The following is a 13432-nucleotide window of genomic DNA, read 5'->3' on the forward strand; positions in this document are numbered from 1 at the left end:
CCTGGGTAATAATATTACCCAGGTACACGACTCAAGCATGGTTTGGAAAAGGCTAAGCAAATGACATGTATTTCCAAGTTTCATGAAAGTCATAACAAACTTATGTATTAACATATAACACTAAATAGTACCTTCTCACCTACATCCAATCGGACTGCAAGCCGACCGATCATAGCAACTGTGTGTGCTGTGTCATGACTGTGTGTATTTTAATAAATAAAAATGAGATTTCATATAAATATATAGATTTATTTTACAGTTTAGTTTTAGTTTTAGTTTAGTTTTAAGTTTATTGATCCACAGTTACATTAATGAGTCACGTTTATAAAATTAAAGTAAATTATTACAAATGTTCGCTGTAACTTCTCTATTGGAGACATTTTCTTAGGTTCTGTGGTCCCCAAACTAGGCGCTGCCTGTATCTTGGGGACCTACGTTGTGATCACATAACATTTTATACATTGAGTTTTTCTCTAGGTCAGATAATGTTTACTTTGTAATGTAAGAAGTGGACAATTAGAAACTTATAAAAAGACTTACACAATTAACTTACACAATATTACACAATTTATACATAGGTACATAAATTAAAAATACTTAGGTACTAGTAAACTACGTTAGCGTTGATGAATACTCAATGGGCATTATTCAGAAAATTATTTATATCTTATAGCTATAAGTCTTCTGTCATTCCGGCCACTAACCCAACTAGAAATGTTTTAAACAAATTTAGATAAGGTTCCTTCCAGTTTGACTTCATCTTTTATTGCGTATGCCAAGATAAATATGATGTGATCGAGTTTAAATATAATTTTATGCACCCCATAATACTAGTTGGGTAGACTATATCTTACATGAAGTAACATCACCCGTCTGAAGACATTGATGTCTTGGGCACGCGCAATAGTGTTTTGTTCGTATATTGAATCATTACGCATTCATTAGTAACTACTAGCTTGCTTCGGAGAAGTAGACTGAATACGGAACGAGGCGAGTAGCTCTTCTCGTGGAAATGTAGTAACAAAACACTACTGCGCTCGCTGGAGGCTCCAAAACTCCAAACGGATAATTTCAATATTTATTTTCACGTAAGTAGCTCAAACATGTAGGTTTTGCTGCTTAACCCCTGGTGGTAGTGTGCGGATTCACGGGACACACAATTGATTTCTATTGTTCTATAATTAGCGGCAGCCAAGCAGTTAATCCGGATGGCCATGCTTTGTCTCACTAGTGAGGAAAGTTGATTTTGATCATTGTTTTTAAGCAGCAAAACCTACATTTTTGAGCTACTAAAGGGTGAAATGATTTGAGTGGAAGAGTATGAAGTGTGATGTAGCCGTGTAGGCACGTGTTAGTAGGTTTAGAGGTTGAAGTGCGAGAGCAGGCGGTCACTGAAGGTGATGTGCTTGAAGAGCGAGGGGTGCGAGTTGGCGCGCGGCGGCGGGCGGCTGGCGAGCGCGATGTGCACGGTGTCGCGCAGGCGCGCGCGGGGCACGTCGCCGCGCAGCCACACCAGGCGCCACAGCTGCTCCTCCGACATGTCGGGGCACTTCGCCACCACGCCGTGCAGGTCCAGCGACAGCATCTCGATGTCCTGGCACCGCAGCACCTGCGTACATGCCAACAACGAAACATGAACGGAGAGTGCTCTTTTAAGTATCTAGGTATAGATTTTCGTCAGTTAATTTACTTCTATTTTACGAAATTAATTCTTATTATTAAGAGGGCTATCACAAATTTTCGCGAATTTAAACGTTTTATACGAGTTTTGATGCTTTGGATATAGTCACAATAAAAAAACAAAAATAAGATTAAGAAAGTTTGATCATTTATCTTGAAGGTGTTTTAAATAAATATTTTAATTTGTCCACGTACATTAGTAAAATCTTTGTCTCTGCAAAGGATGTTTCATAAAATGTTGCTTTTGGGTATCTTTTGATGCTTTGGTACTCCGAGGATATAGCAATTTAACCATTTATAAAAATGTTCAAGATACAACTATATCTTGTACTTTAAAGTGCTTAAATCAATTTATTACAATTCATACAGTATTACACCAAAAATAATTCTATAAAACTGAGAGTTACTGACAATTTTCCGTACGAAACTATATTTTTTATCTATGAAAGTATAATCCAAATTCAAATAAAAAACATTTAATAATTAAGGTGGTATTGTTATAAAGCTTGAAAAAAAAATTGGTCTATTTAAAAGTAAAACAATATTTAAAAAAAAATTTTGTTTGCAATGCAAAAATCAATATAAATCTTGTGACGCGCGGTGTTCAACTTTAGTCAGCGCCAAGCGCTTACCGAGGAAGGACGTATCGCTCGCTGTTGCGCCGCGTAAACTCGCCGGAGGTCGAAAAATATAGCGCAACTAACACGTTTTGATACTAGTGAGTTTTTATTTTATTTGTTAGTTATAATGATCTGATTCAAATGTAATATACATAAGTATTAGCCCATGATATTCTAATGCGAAAATGTTATAGATAGGCTTCTCTTTTTTTGATGTTGGTTACAAAGAAATATGTACGTAAATGTCATCGTCGTTAGTTTCGCTGTTGCATAATAATGTAAGTAATTGGACTTCTTTGATTCTTGCAGGATAATGAAAGCATATTTAATTCAGATTATCAGACTCAATTGAATACCAGTACAAATAATATGGTAAGTATTTTTTGTCACCCGCAAAAGGTATACGTGACATATTTGTTTTAATAAACTATCTACATTCCTAGTTTTCATTGTTGCAGGAAAATGAAGATACAATACATGGAAGACGAATTATAGATTTTAGTTTTTTTATAAATCAATTACTTATAATTGATAAACATGGTGAAAAGTTTGGTTGTCGATTAAATAATTTAAAAATTGTAAACGATTACTTGTTTATTGTAACTCAATCGAGCTATTCTAGGTTATAAAATTTATCGGTACAAATAATATTTTATAAACTATAAAAACAATAAATTATTTCGGAAAAAAGTGGCAAAGTCTCAAGTTTGTTTGTGCCGCGTGGCGGTCCGCAGGTGTGCGTTGCGTATTTCACTAGACGCACACATGCACAAGTGCTGCCGGCTATCGTCTAATTTACCTACAACTGAGCAATTCGATTTTGTAATAGCGCTCTTAATACACATTTTTTTTTTTTAAATCGCCTTGAAAATAGTGTTTTAGTTAAGTAATAAAAGTTAGACGAGGAATTAATGAATTCATGTTGAAAAATGAACCTACCTCCGCTAGCATACTGATGACTTCGAAGGGCCAATCCACGTTGACACCATCTGCAGCTATCTTTCTAAAGAAAGACCTTATTTGGTTCGCCTCTTTCACTATCTTAGTGGCAGCTTGCTGAGCTTCCTCCACATTTTTGAAGGCGACTTTCTTCGATAACATAGCTGTAATGTACTTTTTGTACACCAAGTTTTGAGCTTCGTTAATAACATACTCAAAGTTTTTATCTCTCAAATGATTGTAGTCTTGAAAGTAATCGTCGAGTGTGATACAAATAGTGTCGACTGGAATAGTAGAATGCAACCATTTCGCTGTAAATAGATCATCGAAGTGAACTTCTAAGTCCAGGAATGCTTCCTCAAGGAGAAATTGCGCAGCTTCATCTCTTAAACTCTAGAACAAGGAAAAGGTAACTTATTGGGGTGCTTTCGCTCTTCACTCCATCAGGGGTACATTCGCAGAAAAAAATTAGTCTTCGTATGTATATAGCGCCAAGAAAGGAAATCATTCTAGATACATAATGTATTTCTGAAACTATTTATGTAACGTTTTTATCCTATCTGGATAATGTATTTTTTGTGGTAATCTACTGGATTTTATATATGGAATATAAGAAAACAGGAAACAACCCAGACGCGTAGGAGTGGGCATTATTATATTAATTTCAAATGCTAACATATTATGTGCAGTTTTGGCAGTAGTTTTATAAGTTAGGTACTTGTATACATATAGATACCATCCAAGTAAAATTTTTTTTTACGCTTTTTATTTTGCGTTTTTTTTTTAAATAGCATAGTTTTGTATATTCATTGTAAATATGTAAATAACTTTCTAAATAAACAGCATTAATCCGAATCTTTTAAGTAAGAATAATAAAATAAACTGGACATAAAGGTTCAACTATTTAATTATGTAAAACCAGCATTTTATATTATTTAAATATATCACATTGGTTATTTGGAAACATATTCATCTTTATTCGTTCAACGGAACTTAATATTGTAAACATGGAACATGGAAGGAAGTGAAAAGCAACCAAACAAACGAATTATTTGTAACAACCTTGACACTATCAAGCAATCATTTCTTAACCGTCGTTGCTGTTTAGTATATAAAATCATTGCCACCGATGAAACGATATCATTCAGCAACAACTTGTCTAATCCAACATGAGAAGAAGCCTTCTTGTGGCATTTGGGCTTCTGGCCATCGCCGCCGTCAGCTCGGCCAGGGAGATCCGAGAGAAGCGGTCGGCCGACCTCGAGGCGGCCGCGTCCGGCCACCACTGGGACAAGGGCGGCGGCCACGAGCACCACGGCCACCACCACCACGACCACGGCGGCGAGCACCACAAGGGACACAAGGGCCACCACGAGCACCACCACGGCAAGCACGGCCACCACCACCACGAGGGACACAAGGGACACCACGGCGAGCACGGCGGACACAAGAAGCACCACCACCACGACGACGGCTACCACCACCACCACCACCACGGCGAGAAGGGCGACCACGGCCACGGCCACGAGGAGCACGGCCACTGGCACAAGGGACACGACACCAAGGGACACCACGGCGTCGAGAAGCACGACGAGTTCAAGAAGGACAAGCACTTCCACGACCACCACGGCGAGAAGGGCTTCCATGAGCACCACGGCGGCCACCACCACGAGGGCGGCTACAAGAAGGGCGGCCACTTCCACAAGGGCCACAAGCACGGCGGACACCACGAGCACCACCACGGCAAGAAGGGACACCACGAGGACGGCGGCCACCACCACCACCACAAGGGACACCACGGCGAGGGCGGCCACCACGAGCACCACCACCACCACCACGACCATGACCACAAGGGCGGCCATGAGGACCACAAGCATTGGGGACACAAGAAGGGGCACTAAGCTCTTGCTGAATGTACCTGAACTGATAATTGTTGATATGTTGCTCAAATGCGTTTTTGTTATGTTCTTACGCCAAAGAATTAAATTTTATACAAAGTAATTTTTCATATTTCTTTATTAATAAAGGTGTTCTGAGACTCATTCGAAGGGAAAAGAAGACACATTCAGCATCTTTATATGTGTTGCGCTCCAGTGGCCAGGGCGTTGGCCATTTTTTGCACGGCACTCGGCTGACCTTGCACCGATTTTAGTATTTATCGAATTCTTATTGAGAGGTTCAGATCGTTGAACTGTCGTGTTTGACCTGACTTTCTCTTACGCCAATTATAGTTAAACTTAACAAAAAAAATCTGTATGTATTTTAGTTACTTAATGGTAATTATAAAAATCTAATATTATGAAATATAAGTATAATATTATAATTTACATGACCAGTGGTAGGCCTAGCTGGACATTGTACTTTTTTCTTACGATATACCTACTCGCTTAGTCAATTTATAAGCTTCTGAAGCAAATATTTTCTGCTGAAATCCAACTAAAACTTACCGTTTGTGACGAGTTAGGGTCGGTTCATATCTGACGGAAAATGCGTCGAGCGTATCGTAAATGTATGATCGACGCACTAACGCATCATCGGTTAGGTGTGAATGATTGAATGTTTTACCTACATCTGTCAGTTCTGGCGTTACGCGACCGATAATACGCGACGCATATTCCGTTAGATATGAACCGACCCTTAGAGTAGTAATTATAGGTAATTTACCTGGAATGTGTTAAGCATTTTGTCGAACTTGGCCTCAGCGGGCGGGTCGTGGCGGGCGGGCGGCCAGTGGCGCGTCTGCGTCTGCTGCGCGAGCCGCACCATCTGCTCGCTGTTGTTCACGATCGTGATCATGTGGTGCGTGAAGTACGCCACGCGCGACCGGTCCGCGAAGTGACCGTTCTACATACAAAACAAAAAACAATTTAGAACCCACTTGGAAGTGTAAAAAAGGTTTTTATTTTATACAACTATTGAAAATAAAACACACCTTAAATTGTATAACTCCATCTCTGTACATATTTCCGTAACGTGTAACTTGGTCGATGCTGAGCAGTAACGCTTTAAACGTTATTTCTTTGCTTATAGTTTCAGTCACCTGGAAACAAGCTGTAAATCAGCTACATTGTGTAGTGCAAAAGATAGTCAAGATAGACTCACTTTCGAAACGGTGCGACAGTGTCGCTTGATTGGAAGCAAGTTCAAGGTTGAGGTTGTACCAACACTGTGTTACACAATTCATAGAAAGTAAAAGTTATAAAACTTTTTATTTAATTATTATATCTTTCATCGTCTGAAATATTAGCAATCATGGCCCAGAGTCAAGTGAGGATGAATGGGACTTTCGTTATAAAAACGAATTATCATTATTAGTTTTTTTTTGCTTGTATGTTTGAAACTGACCCCAACATAGTTGGATAAAGGCTAGGCAGATGAAGATACTTGTATGTTTAACACATTATATTGACAGCATTTCCCGAAGGATTTACCCGTATCCTGACAGAATTATAGGGTAACGTAACATTTTAATGTCAAATGGGTAAGTAGTAACATCAAACATAAACATATAACTAAGGTCCAAATTTACCGACAGCATCAACATATGTATTCTTAAAACCACTGTTTATTTAAATTCAACTAAAAATTTTAAAAGCGAACAATTGAGTGAAGAAAAACTGACATCTACTTATGTTGTCAGTGAACTTAGTATTTGTGTACGAAAGTGTAAATGGGGCTGTAAATTATTGTTTACAATCGTAGTTTAGAGTGCGTAACAATGTGAAGTGACTGGCCTGCAAGTTCTGGTCGATCATCTGGAAGATGATGACGGGCGCGTGCGTGTGGTAGGCGTTGGAGTGCGGCTCCACGTCGGGCGCGCGCTGCCCCGCCCACTCCGCGCGCTCCGACTCCAGCGTCTTCTCCATCCACTCCATGTAGTTTGACTCCATTTTCTGTTTTTTTTTTTTTATATATTAGAAAATATAATAAATAGCTTGAAAAACGCGTATGTAACACTCCTGTGGTGTGCGGACGACGGAAGACGTACAGCGTGGTGAGAAATGCGAGCACAAGGGAGAAACCAGGGATCATATGATGGCCTGGACGACGGACGACTTACGAGTCTCTGATACTCTCTCAGATGTGTAGCGTGTCTGCCGACACTCACGTCTCCCCACATCTACTGTGGCAGTATCACATACGCATTTTATAGATTGTAGGTAGAGCCATCGTAAATGAGGTAACAGGCTTGTCATCAAAACTGAAACTGATATCTCACCTGCAAATATTCATCCTGCAGTTTTTGCATAGTTTCTTTGCTCAATAAAGGTGGCAATGTAGTTACGTCAATATTTAACTCTGTGCTACCCATTAACTCGTGACCAGGGTAGGTATTTAGTATCCAAGATAAAAGAGTAACATACTCATTGCCTTCTATGCCATTAGTTACTACATCTTGGAGCTGAAATTAAGACAAAATGAATATCATATAAAACTCTTAGTAGATTAGCTTCGTGAACAGATAAATATTTATTGACTTACACTTGCTGATAAGCATATGTGATACATATTGACGTATTTGTTAACGATATCATAATGCGGCGGGAAGCAGGGGACACACAAAGTTTTGACAACCCTCAAGTCTTCCAATATGAGTTGCCTCGTGAGCTCCAGGTACCTGACCAGCCACAGTTTATTATCCTCACGTTCATCGACGCGTGTCCCTTCAATACGCTGAGCAACTGCACATTCTAAAACTTCGAAAGCTTTGGCTCGCCAATTTTTGGGACGGCCAGGTGGCATGAATCCGGTTTGGTCTTGTTGCTGTAATATGACACGATAATTTAGTACATGCAACCTTTTTTTTTTCATTACATGATTAGATAATAAATGTGTACAACCTGTAAAGCCATTTGATCCCTTTTCTCTTCTCTTTCAATTATCCTCAATGCTGTCACAATTACCGTGGGCTCCTTACGAACTGTATTCAAAGTTCGTGCTAATATCAATTTAATTTGTTTCTCCAGTAAATTCGACACCATTTCAACATCTTCAAAGTAAGCCTTCAACATAATCTTATCATGTGAAGATTGGTTGGGTAATCTATGGAGCTCATATAGCAAATCATCTCTGGAGTTTTCCAGATCATTTAGGCACTGAAATCATAAATACAAGATGTTGAAATACAATAAGTACATACACGTTTCATTTTAAAAAGTCTTCCTAATCCAAATATCATCTGAAAAGATCCATATACCTAGAGTATAATGAACTCACTTGATGGGCATGAAGAAGTTTTCCTTCTCCTATCCATTGTTTTGTTTTGGCCACACTTTCTGGTACTGTGAATATGTGTTTGAGACTGTCCATGGCTGTGACATACTGGGAGTGGCGCGAGTCTTCCTCCCGCACCGCTTGGAGTGATGCCACAAGAGGTGGTACACCTTTCAAAAGCTCTTCCAGTTCATCCATTCTGCAGAAATAAGTGAAAGTTTTTCAATTCCTTCAATCCCAATCTAACTTGCTTACTAGGGACAGAATTACATGAGCCTCATACAAGTATTGTCAAATTCCAATCTATAGAAAAGACAGGTATTAGAAATCTGCCTAAATACCAGCTCAACATGTTATGATAAAAGTTGGCAGTAACCTAAGACTTTATTTCTCTACATCTCTTAGCAATACTGATTTGATCTGAAAGTTTCTGTAAAGTCAAATTCGAATCATCTTATTTCATCATGGCTTTAATGCGGAGAAAGTAGTACTTTTTGATGCTTTAGTTTGAAATTACCAAAAAAAATTGCTGTCCTCGAAAATTATATCAGATTTCATAAAAAAACGTGTTTTTAGTACTTATTTATATGTATAGGAGTATATCATCAAATCCCAACATGCAAGTGCAATTTTGTGTTCTGGATTTCGATTATGTATCAAATATTCTACAAAAAATTATATATTTCACCTTTGTGACCAAAAGTATATACTAATTTGTAGACCAGTGCTATTTTTAGTTTTACTCTGAATACAAAGTATAATTTCATGTTTGTACTTTAGATGGTGTGTACTTAAAATACCTACTTTAAGCTAACTTGTTGAACATCCTCCAGGCATTCTTGTAACTGTTTCAACCCAACACTGACTCCATCGAGCTTGCCCTGCACTGCTGACTTTAGCTGAGCTTCAATGGAGGCCTTTTTATGAGTTATCCTTTTTTTATAGTGTTCCACCTGTTTTTGCATTTAATAATGGTTGATGAGATAATTAACATAGCTACATAACAGGAATTACATAAAGAGATAAGGAAGTACATAGGAGTAGTACATAAGGAAATACACAAGTATGTAAGGAAGACCTTTAAATTGTGTTTATTGTGGGTACAATATCTGACCATTAGGAGAATTAACAGAAAAATACCGAAATTCAAGCCTGTGCCTGATAATGAGTATTATTATAAATGCAAAAGTGAGGCTGTTTATGTGGTATGTTTCACACAAAAAGGCTACAGCAAATGAGATTAACAGAAACAGTGTAGTAGCTATGTCGACCGATGGTCAGCTATATCTGTCCAAGTCTATGAATGCACACACAGCTACGCTGGCGGTACACGCATGATTTGGTATATGATTCGGTCTGGACGTACGGACAGTGCTGATCATCGGCCGAGCACTGTTTCTAGCTTTAATAAGGCATGTTTTGAAAGTAGTTTAAGTGGTATCCTGGAGGTGAGAACTCCGCCCCCAAGACGACCCACTGACCGAGATACTTTTTAATCGGGCGCAGGGTGATATTGGCGGGGTGTGACGCGTGCGAACCTAGTATTAAGTTTTGAAAAACGCCCACCAAGTATAGAGTCACCAGATAGATAGTCCTCTGTGCAATTGCACAGGGGGCTTGTGTGATTGTGTATCTATGTTTATTTAGTTACATAGTTAATGTAAATCCTCTTACTTTTTCAAGCTGTCCAGGTCTCTGCATCATATTCATTACCATCTTTTCAGCTGCTGCTTTTGCTTCATCTTCTATTTCATCCATGGTGCTCATTTTATGAACTAAATTTATAGAATTTCAGCAACTATTCAGTCAACTTTGATTACGGAGAATTGTTTATCGGCTATGAAATTATTAGCAATCATCGATGAATATTATGTTATAGAAAATATTATATTTTAGAAAATATTTTCTTTCGGGACTTTGACATTTAGACTTTCTGACACTTGACCACAGACGTGTTTATAGAGTCTGGACTCAAGTCTCGTCCGTTCTTGTGGATGTTCAAATAAATCGTCTGCATTATAATATTGAAGATTGTAAATTATTAAATGTATAAATCAAATTATGATTGTAGTCGTGTCTAGGAGCCGCATTTGGGGAAGCTTAACTTATTGCACATTATTTTTCTTGCAACATTGTGCAGTTCTCTGGGAGGTGACTAGGCAAATTAATTAGTTCTACAAGTTTTCGCTGTTCAAAAATAAATAGAGTATGACGAGATAACATTTCACAAAATGTGTTCATCGTACACAAGTGTACGCTTCCAGCAACAATAATTCGTAAAGCTCTGGGGTACACCAGAGTATATCAAAGACAAGAGAGTTCCACATGGTTCCGGTACCGATTATCCAGCTCATAACATAACAGCATGCTCATGGCCATGTTATCAGCTGGTATAAAGTGACACTGACCATTTACTAATGTCATTTGACTTGACATCTGTTTCTTTTTTTTTTGGGTGATGTGTTGTGTTGTGGAATGGAATGATGGAATGTGGATCATCATTATTGGTTGACGATTTATTATACTAAATGGAATTATTAATATATCTGTGTTAATTTGTATTACGTTACCTATAATCAAGATGTGGGAAATATTGATATTACTTATATTGTCTGCGATAGCGTTCTTCATTACAGATGAGTTAATACCGAATCTATCGGACTTGTTTGTTAAAGCCGGTCTATTTGGAATAGATCTCTGTAAATCAAATAAGAAAAAAATGTAAGTATATGCTATATAACCCCCGATCATATGATGACTCATTAAACAAGAATAATTGTTTGCTTGATTCGGTTAATTTAGGATTGCAAAGAGGACAAAGTAGGAACTTTTTTTCGTAAGATCAACAATGTGAAAATATCATTTATTTTCTGCACTTTTTCAGCCCAGAAGCAATAGGTGTTGTGTCTGGATGTGTCTTTTTGGTAACAAGCTTCATATTTATACCAATCGTGTTTGGAAATGGCTTGATGGATACACAGCAGTTCCCACACAATGAGGTAATGATCAGTTTGAAAGCCTCCATTTGAGTAGACACAACTTAGGGTCAGTGGGTTGTCTTATAGTTTAAAAATAAAAATCAATATAAACAACAATTGCTTCATCATTAAATCAATTATTTTAAACAAGATAACCTTTAGTTAAGTGGCTACTCAAATGGAGTATAAATGCCTTAGAAGTGGAGACATTTAAAATCTCTACTGTTTTAATTATTAGTTTGCAGAACTACTTGCGGGATTGCTATCTATCTGCTGTATGCTCCTTCTTGGTTTTGCTGATGATGTTCTGGACTTGAGGTGGAGATACAAGCTGCTACTGCCAACAGTGGCATCACTGCCTTTGCTTGTTGTTTACTATGTTAATTTCAACTCAACTACTTTTGTAGTGCCCATTCCACTGAGACAATGGTTGGGAATATCTATAAACATAGGTAAGAACTGTTTGTGATGTGTTAACATAAGTCATTGTTAGGTACCTGATTACTTACTACATATAGTTATTACCTATTTTAGGTGTACTATACTACATCTACATGGGAATGTTAGCTGTATTCTGCACCAATGCCATAAACATTCTAGCTGGCATCAATGGACTTGAAGTTGGACAGTCTGTCATTATAGCATTGTCTATAATCATTTTTGATATAATCGAATTGAGAGGAGACCAGTTTAAAGCTCATACATTTTCTTTACATATTATGATACCTTATTTCGCAACTACCCTGGCATTATTAAAACATAATTGGTAAGTACCTACCTGATTACTTTTTTCATAAATCAATTACAATTTATTACTGAATTTCTGAAAAATATTTTAAGTTAAAAATTCTCGGAACTCAAGTTTGATGCTTAATAAATTGGCTAATAACATTGCATAATTATTAACAACAGTTTAATTTACCATTATGTCTAATTTTAATTTAATTTGTTGTTTGCTTTCAGGTACCCCTCAAAGGTGTTTGTAGGGGACACTTTTTGTTATGTGTCTGGGATGACATTTGCAGTTGTAGCCATATTAAGTCATTTCAGCAAAACTGTTTTATTGTTTTTCCTTCCTCAAATCATAAACTTTTTGTATTCAGTACCTCAATTATTCCACATTATTCCATGTCCAAGACATCGTTTACCAAAATATAGTGAAGAAACAGATTTACTTCATGCAAGCAGAACCATAATATCAAAAAAGGAAATGAGCGCCTTAACAAAACTAATACTTCGTGTATTAACCATTTTACATTTAATTGATAAGGTTGAAGATGATGAAAGTATAACTATAAATAATATGACCTTAATCAATTTATTTTTAATTAAATTAGGACCTGTATCAGAAGTTCATCTGACTACATATCTTATGGCTTTCCAAGTATTTTGCACTTGTATAGCTTTTGTTATAAGATATCCATTAGCATCATATTTTTATGATAGTTAATAATCAAGGAACAAATAGTTTAAGATTTACTGTAGTGGTAGAGTAAATGTGGATATATTATTATTTATGTGACTATAATTATCTCTTCATAGTACTTCTACTATAGCCAAAGATATAAATGTGATAAAAAAATTGGCACAAACATTATTGAATAAAAATATAATTTCTTCTGTTGCAATAGTTAATGAAATAATAATATAACTCCACTAAAATCATGGCTGTTAATATTTTTCTATGATATATAAAAAAATAAAAGGCATTTGTTTAACAATCTTGTGTTTTATCAAATAATGTAGAACCACTTCACCAACGCAACTACAAGCAGCCCCAAATCAACGTTTTTATTGAAGTAGCAAAAGCTGAAAAATGCCACTGCCTTAAAAATGTAGTAGGTACACTGCATGTACTTATTAGAAACTAATTTTATTTTATACATGATAGATAATATACCTTACAAGTTACGGATCGTATAAGCTTAAGCAACGCTTGGCGTGGTCTGTCCGTCCGGTGATGGGTCACTTTAAATTGCTGAGGTAACCGGGACCGCTAAG

General features: G+C 37.2%; 3 protein-coding genes and 1 long non-coding RNA gene across 4 annotated transcripts in view; 2 read left to right on the forward strand and 2 right to left on the reverse strand.

Annotated features, from left to right (window-relative positions):
- Positions 1-13432, reverse strand: part of LOC135117697 (uncharacterized) — a 192517-nt gene that overhangs the window by 39900 nt on the left and 139185 nt on the right. The gene's annotated exons all lie outside the window — the stretch shown is intronic.
- On the reverse strand, positions 229-10405 carry Sec6 (Secretory 6). Its single transcript, XM_049840459.2, has 11 exons — positions 10128-10405; positions 9258-9406; positions 8457-8652; positions 8081-8335; positions 7722-8003; positions 7459-7641; positions 6974-7132; positions 6172-6279; positions 5904-6083; positions 3240-3632; positions 229-1609 (listed from the first exon to the last, which is right to left on the reverse strand). The coding sequence occupies exons 1-11, from the start codon at positions 10218-10220 to the stop codon at positions 1361-1363; spliced, it is 2247 nt and encodes a 748-aa protein (XP_049696416.1). The 5' UTR covers positions 10221-10405; the 3' UTR covers positions 229-1360.
- Positions 4018-5241, forward strand: LOC110371627 (histidine-rich glycoprotein-like). Its single transcript, XM_021327970.3, has one exon. It carries the CDS (start codon positions 4409-4411, stop codon positions 5138-5140), a length of 732 nt encoding a protein of 243 aa, XP_021183645.2. The 5' UTR covers positions 4018-4408; the 3' UTR covers positions 5141-5241.
- Positions 10872-13152, forward strand: LOC110371586 (UDP-N-acetylglucosamine--dolichyl-phosphate N-acetylglucosaminephosphotransferase). Its single transcript, XM_021327906.3, has 5 exons — positions 10872-11174; positions 11338-11452; positions 11670-11883; positions 11966-12197; positions 12395-13152. Exons 1-5 carry the CDS (start codon positions 11035-11037, stop codon positions 12879-12881), a joined length of 1188 nt encoding a protein of 395 aa, XP_021183581.3. The 5' UTR covers positions 10872-11034; the 3' UTR covers positions 12882-13152.

Source organism: Helicoverpa armigera, chromosome 13 (genome assembly GCF_030705265.1).
Source record: "Helicoverpa armigera isolate CAAS_96S chromosome 13, ASM3070526v1, whole genome shotgun sequence".
In the NCBI taxonomy this organism is placed as follows: Eukaryota; Metazoa; Arthropoda; class Insecta; order Lepidoptera; family Noctuidae; genus Helicoverpa; species Helicoverpa armigera.

Coding starts and splice junctions, on each gene's coding strand:
- LOC110371627 (XM_021327970.3), top strand. CDS start 4,409: ATGAGAAGAAGCCTTCTTGTGGCATTTGGGCTTCTGGCCATCGCCGCC.
- Sec6 (XM_049840459.2), bottom strand. CDS start 10,220: ATGAGCACCATGGATGAAATAGAAGATGAAGCAAAAGCAGCAGCTGAA. Junction 6,084..6,171: donor ATGGAGTTATACAATTTAAG/GTGTGTTTTATT, acceptor TTTTGTATGTAG/AACGGTCACTTCGCGGACCG. Junction 3,633..5,903: donor AAATGCTTAACACATTCCAG/GTAAATTACCTA, acceptor TCCTTGTTCTAG/AGTTTAAGAGATGAAGCTGC.
- LOC110371586 (XM_021327906.3), top strand. CDS start 11,035: ATGTGGGAAATATTGATATTACTTATATTGTCTGCGATAGCGTTCTTC. Junction 11,453..11,669: donor AGCAGTTCCCACACAATGAG/GTAATGATCAGT, acceptor TTTAATTATTAG/TTTGCAGAACTACTTGCGGG. Junction 11,884..11,965: donor GGGAATATCTATAAACATAG/GTAAGAACTGTT, acceptor TACCTATTTTAG/GTGTACTATACTACATCTAC.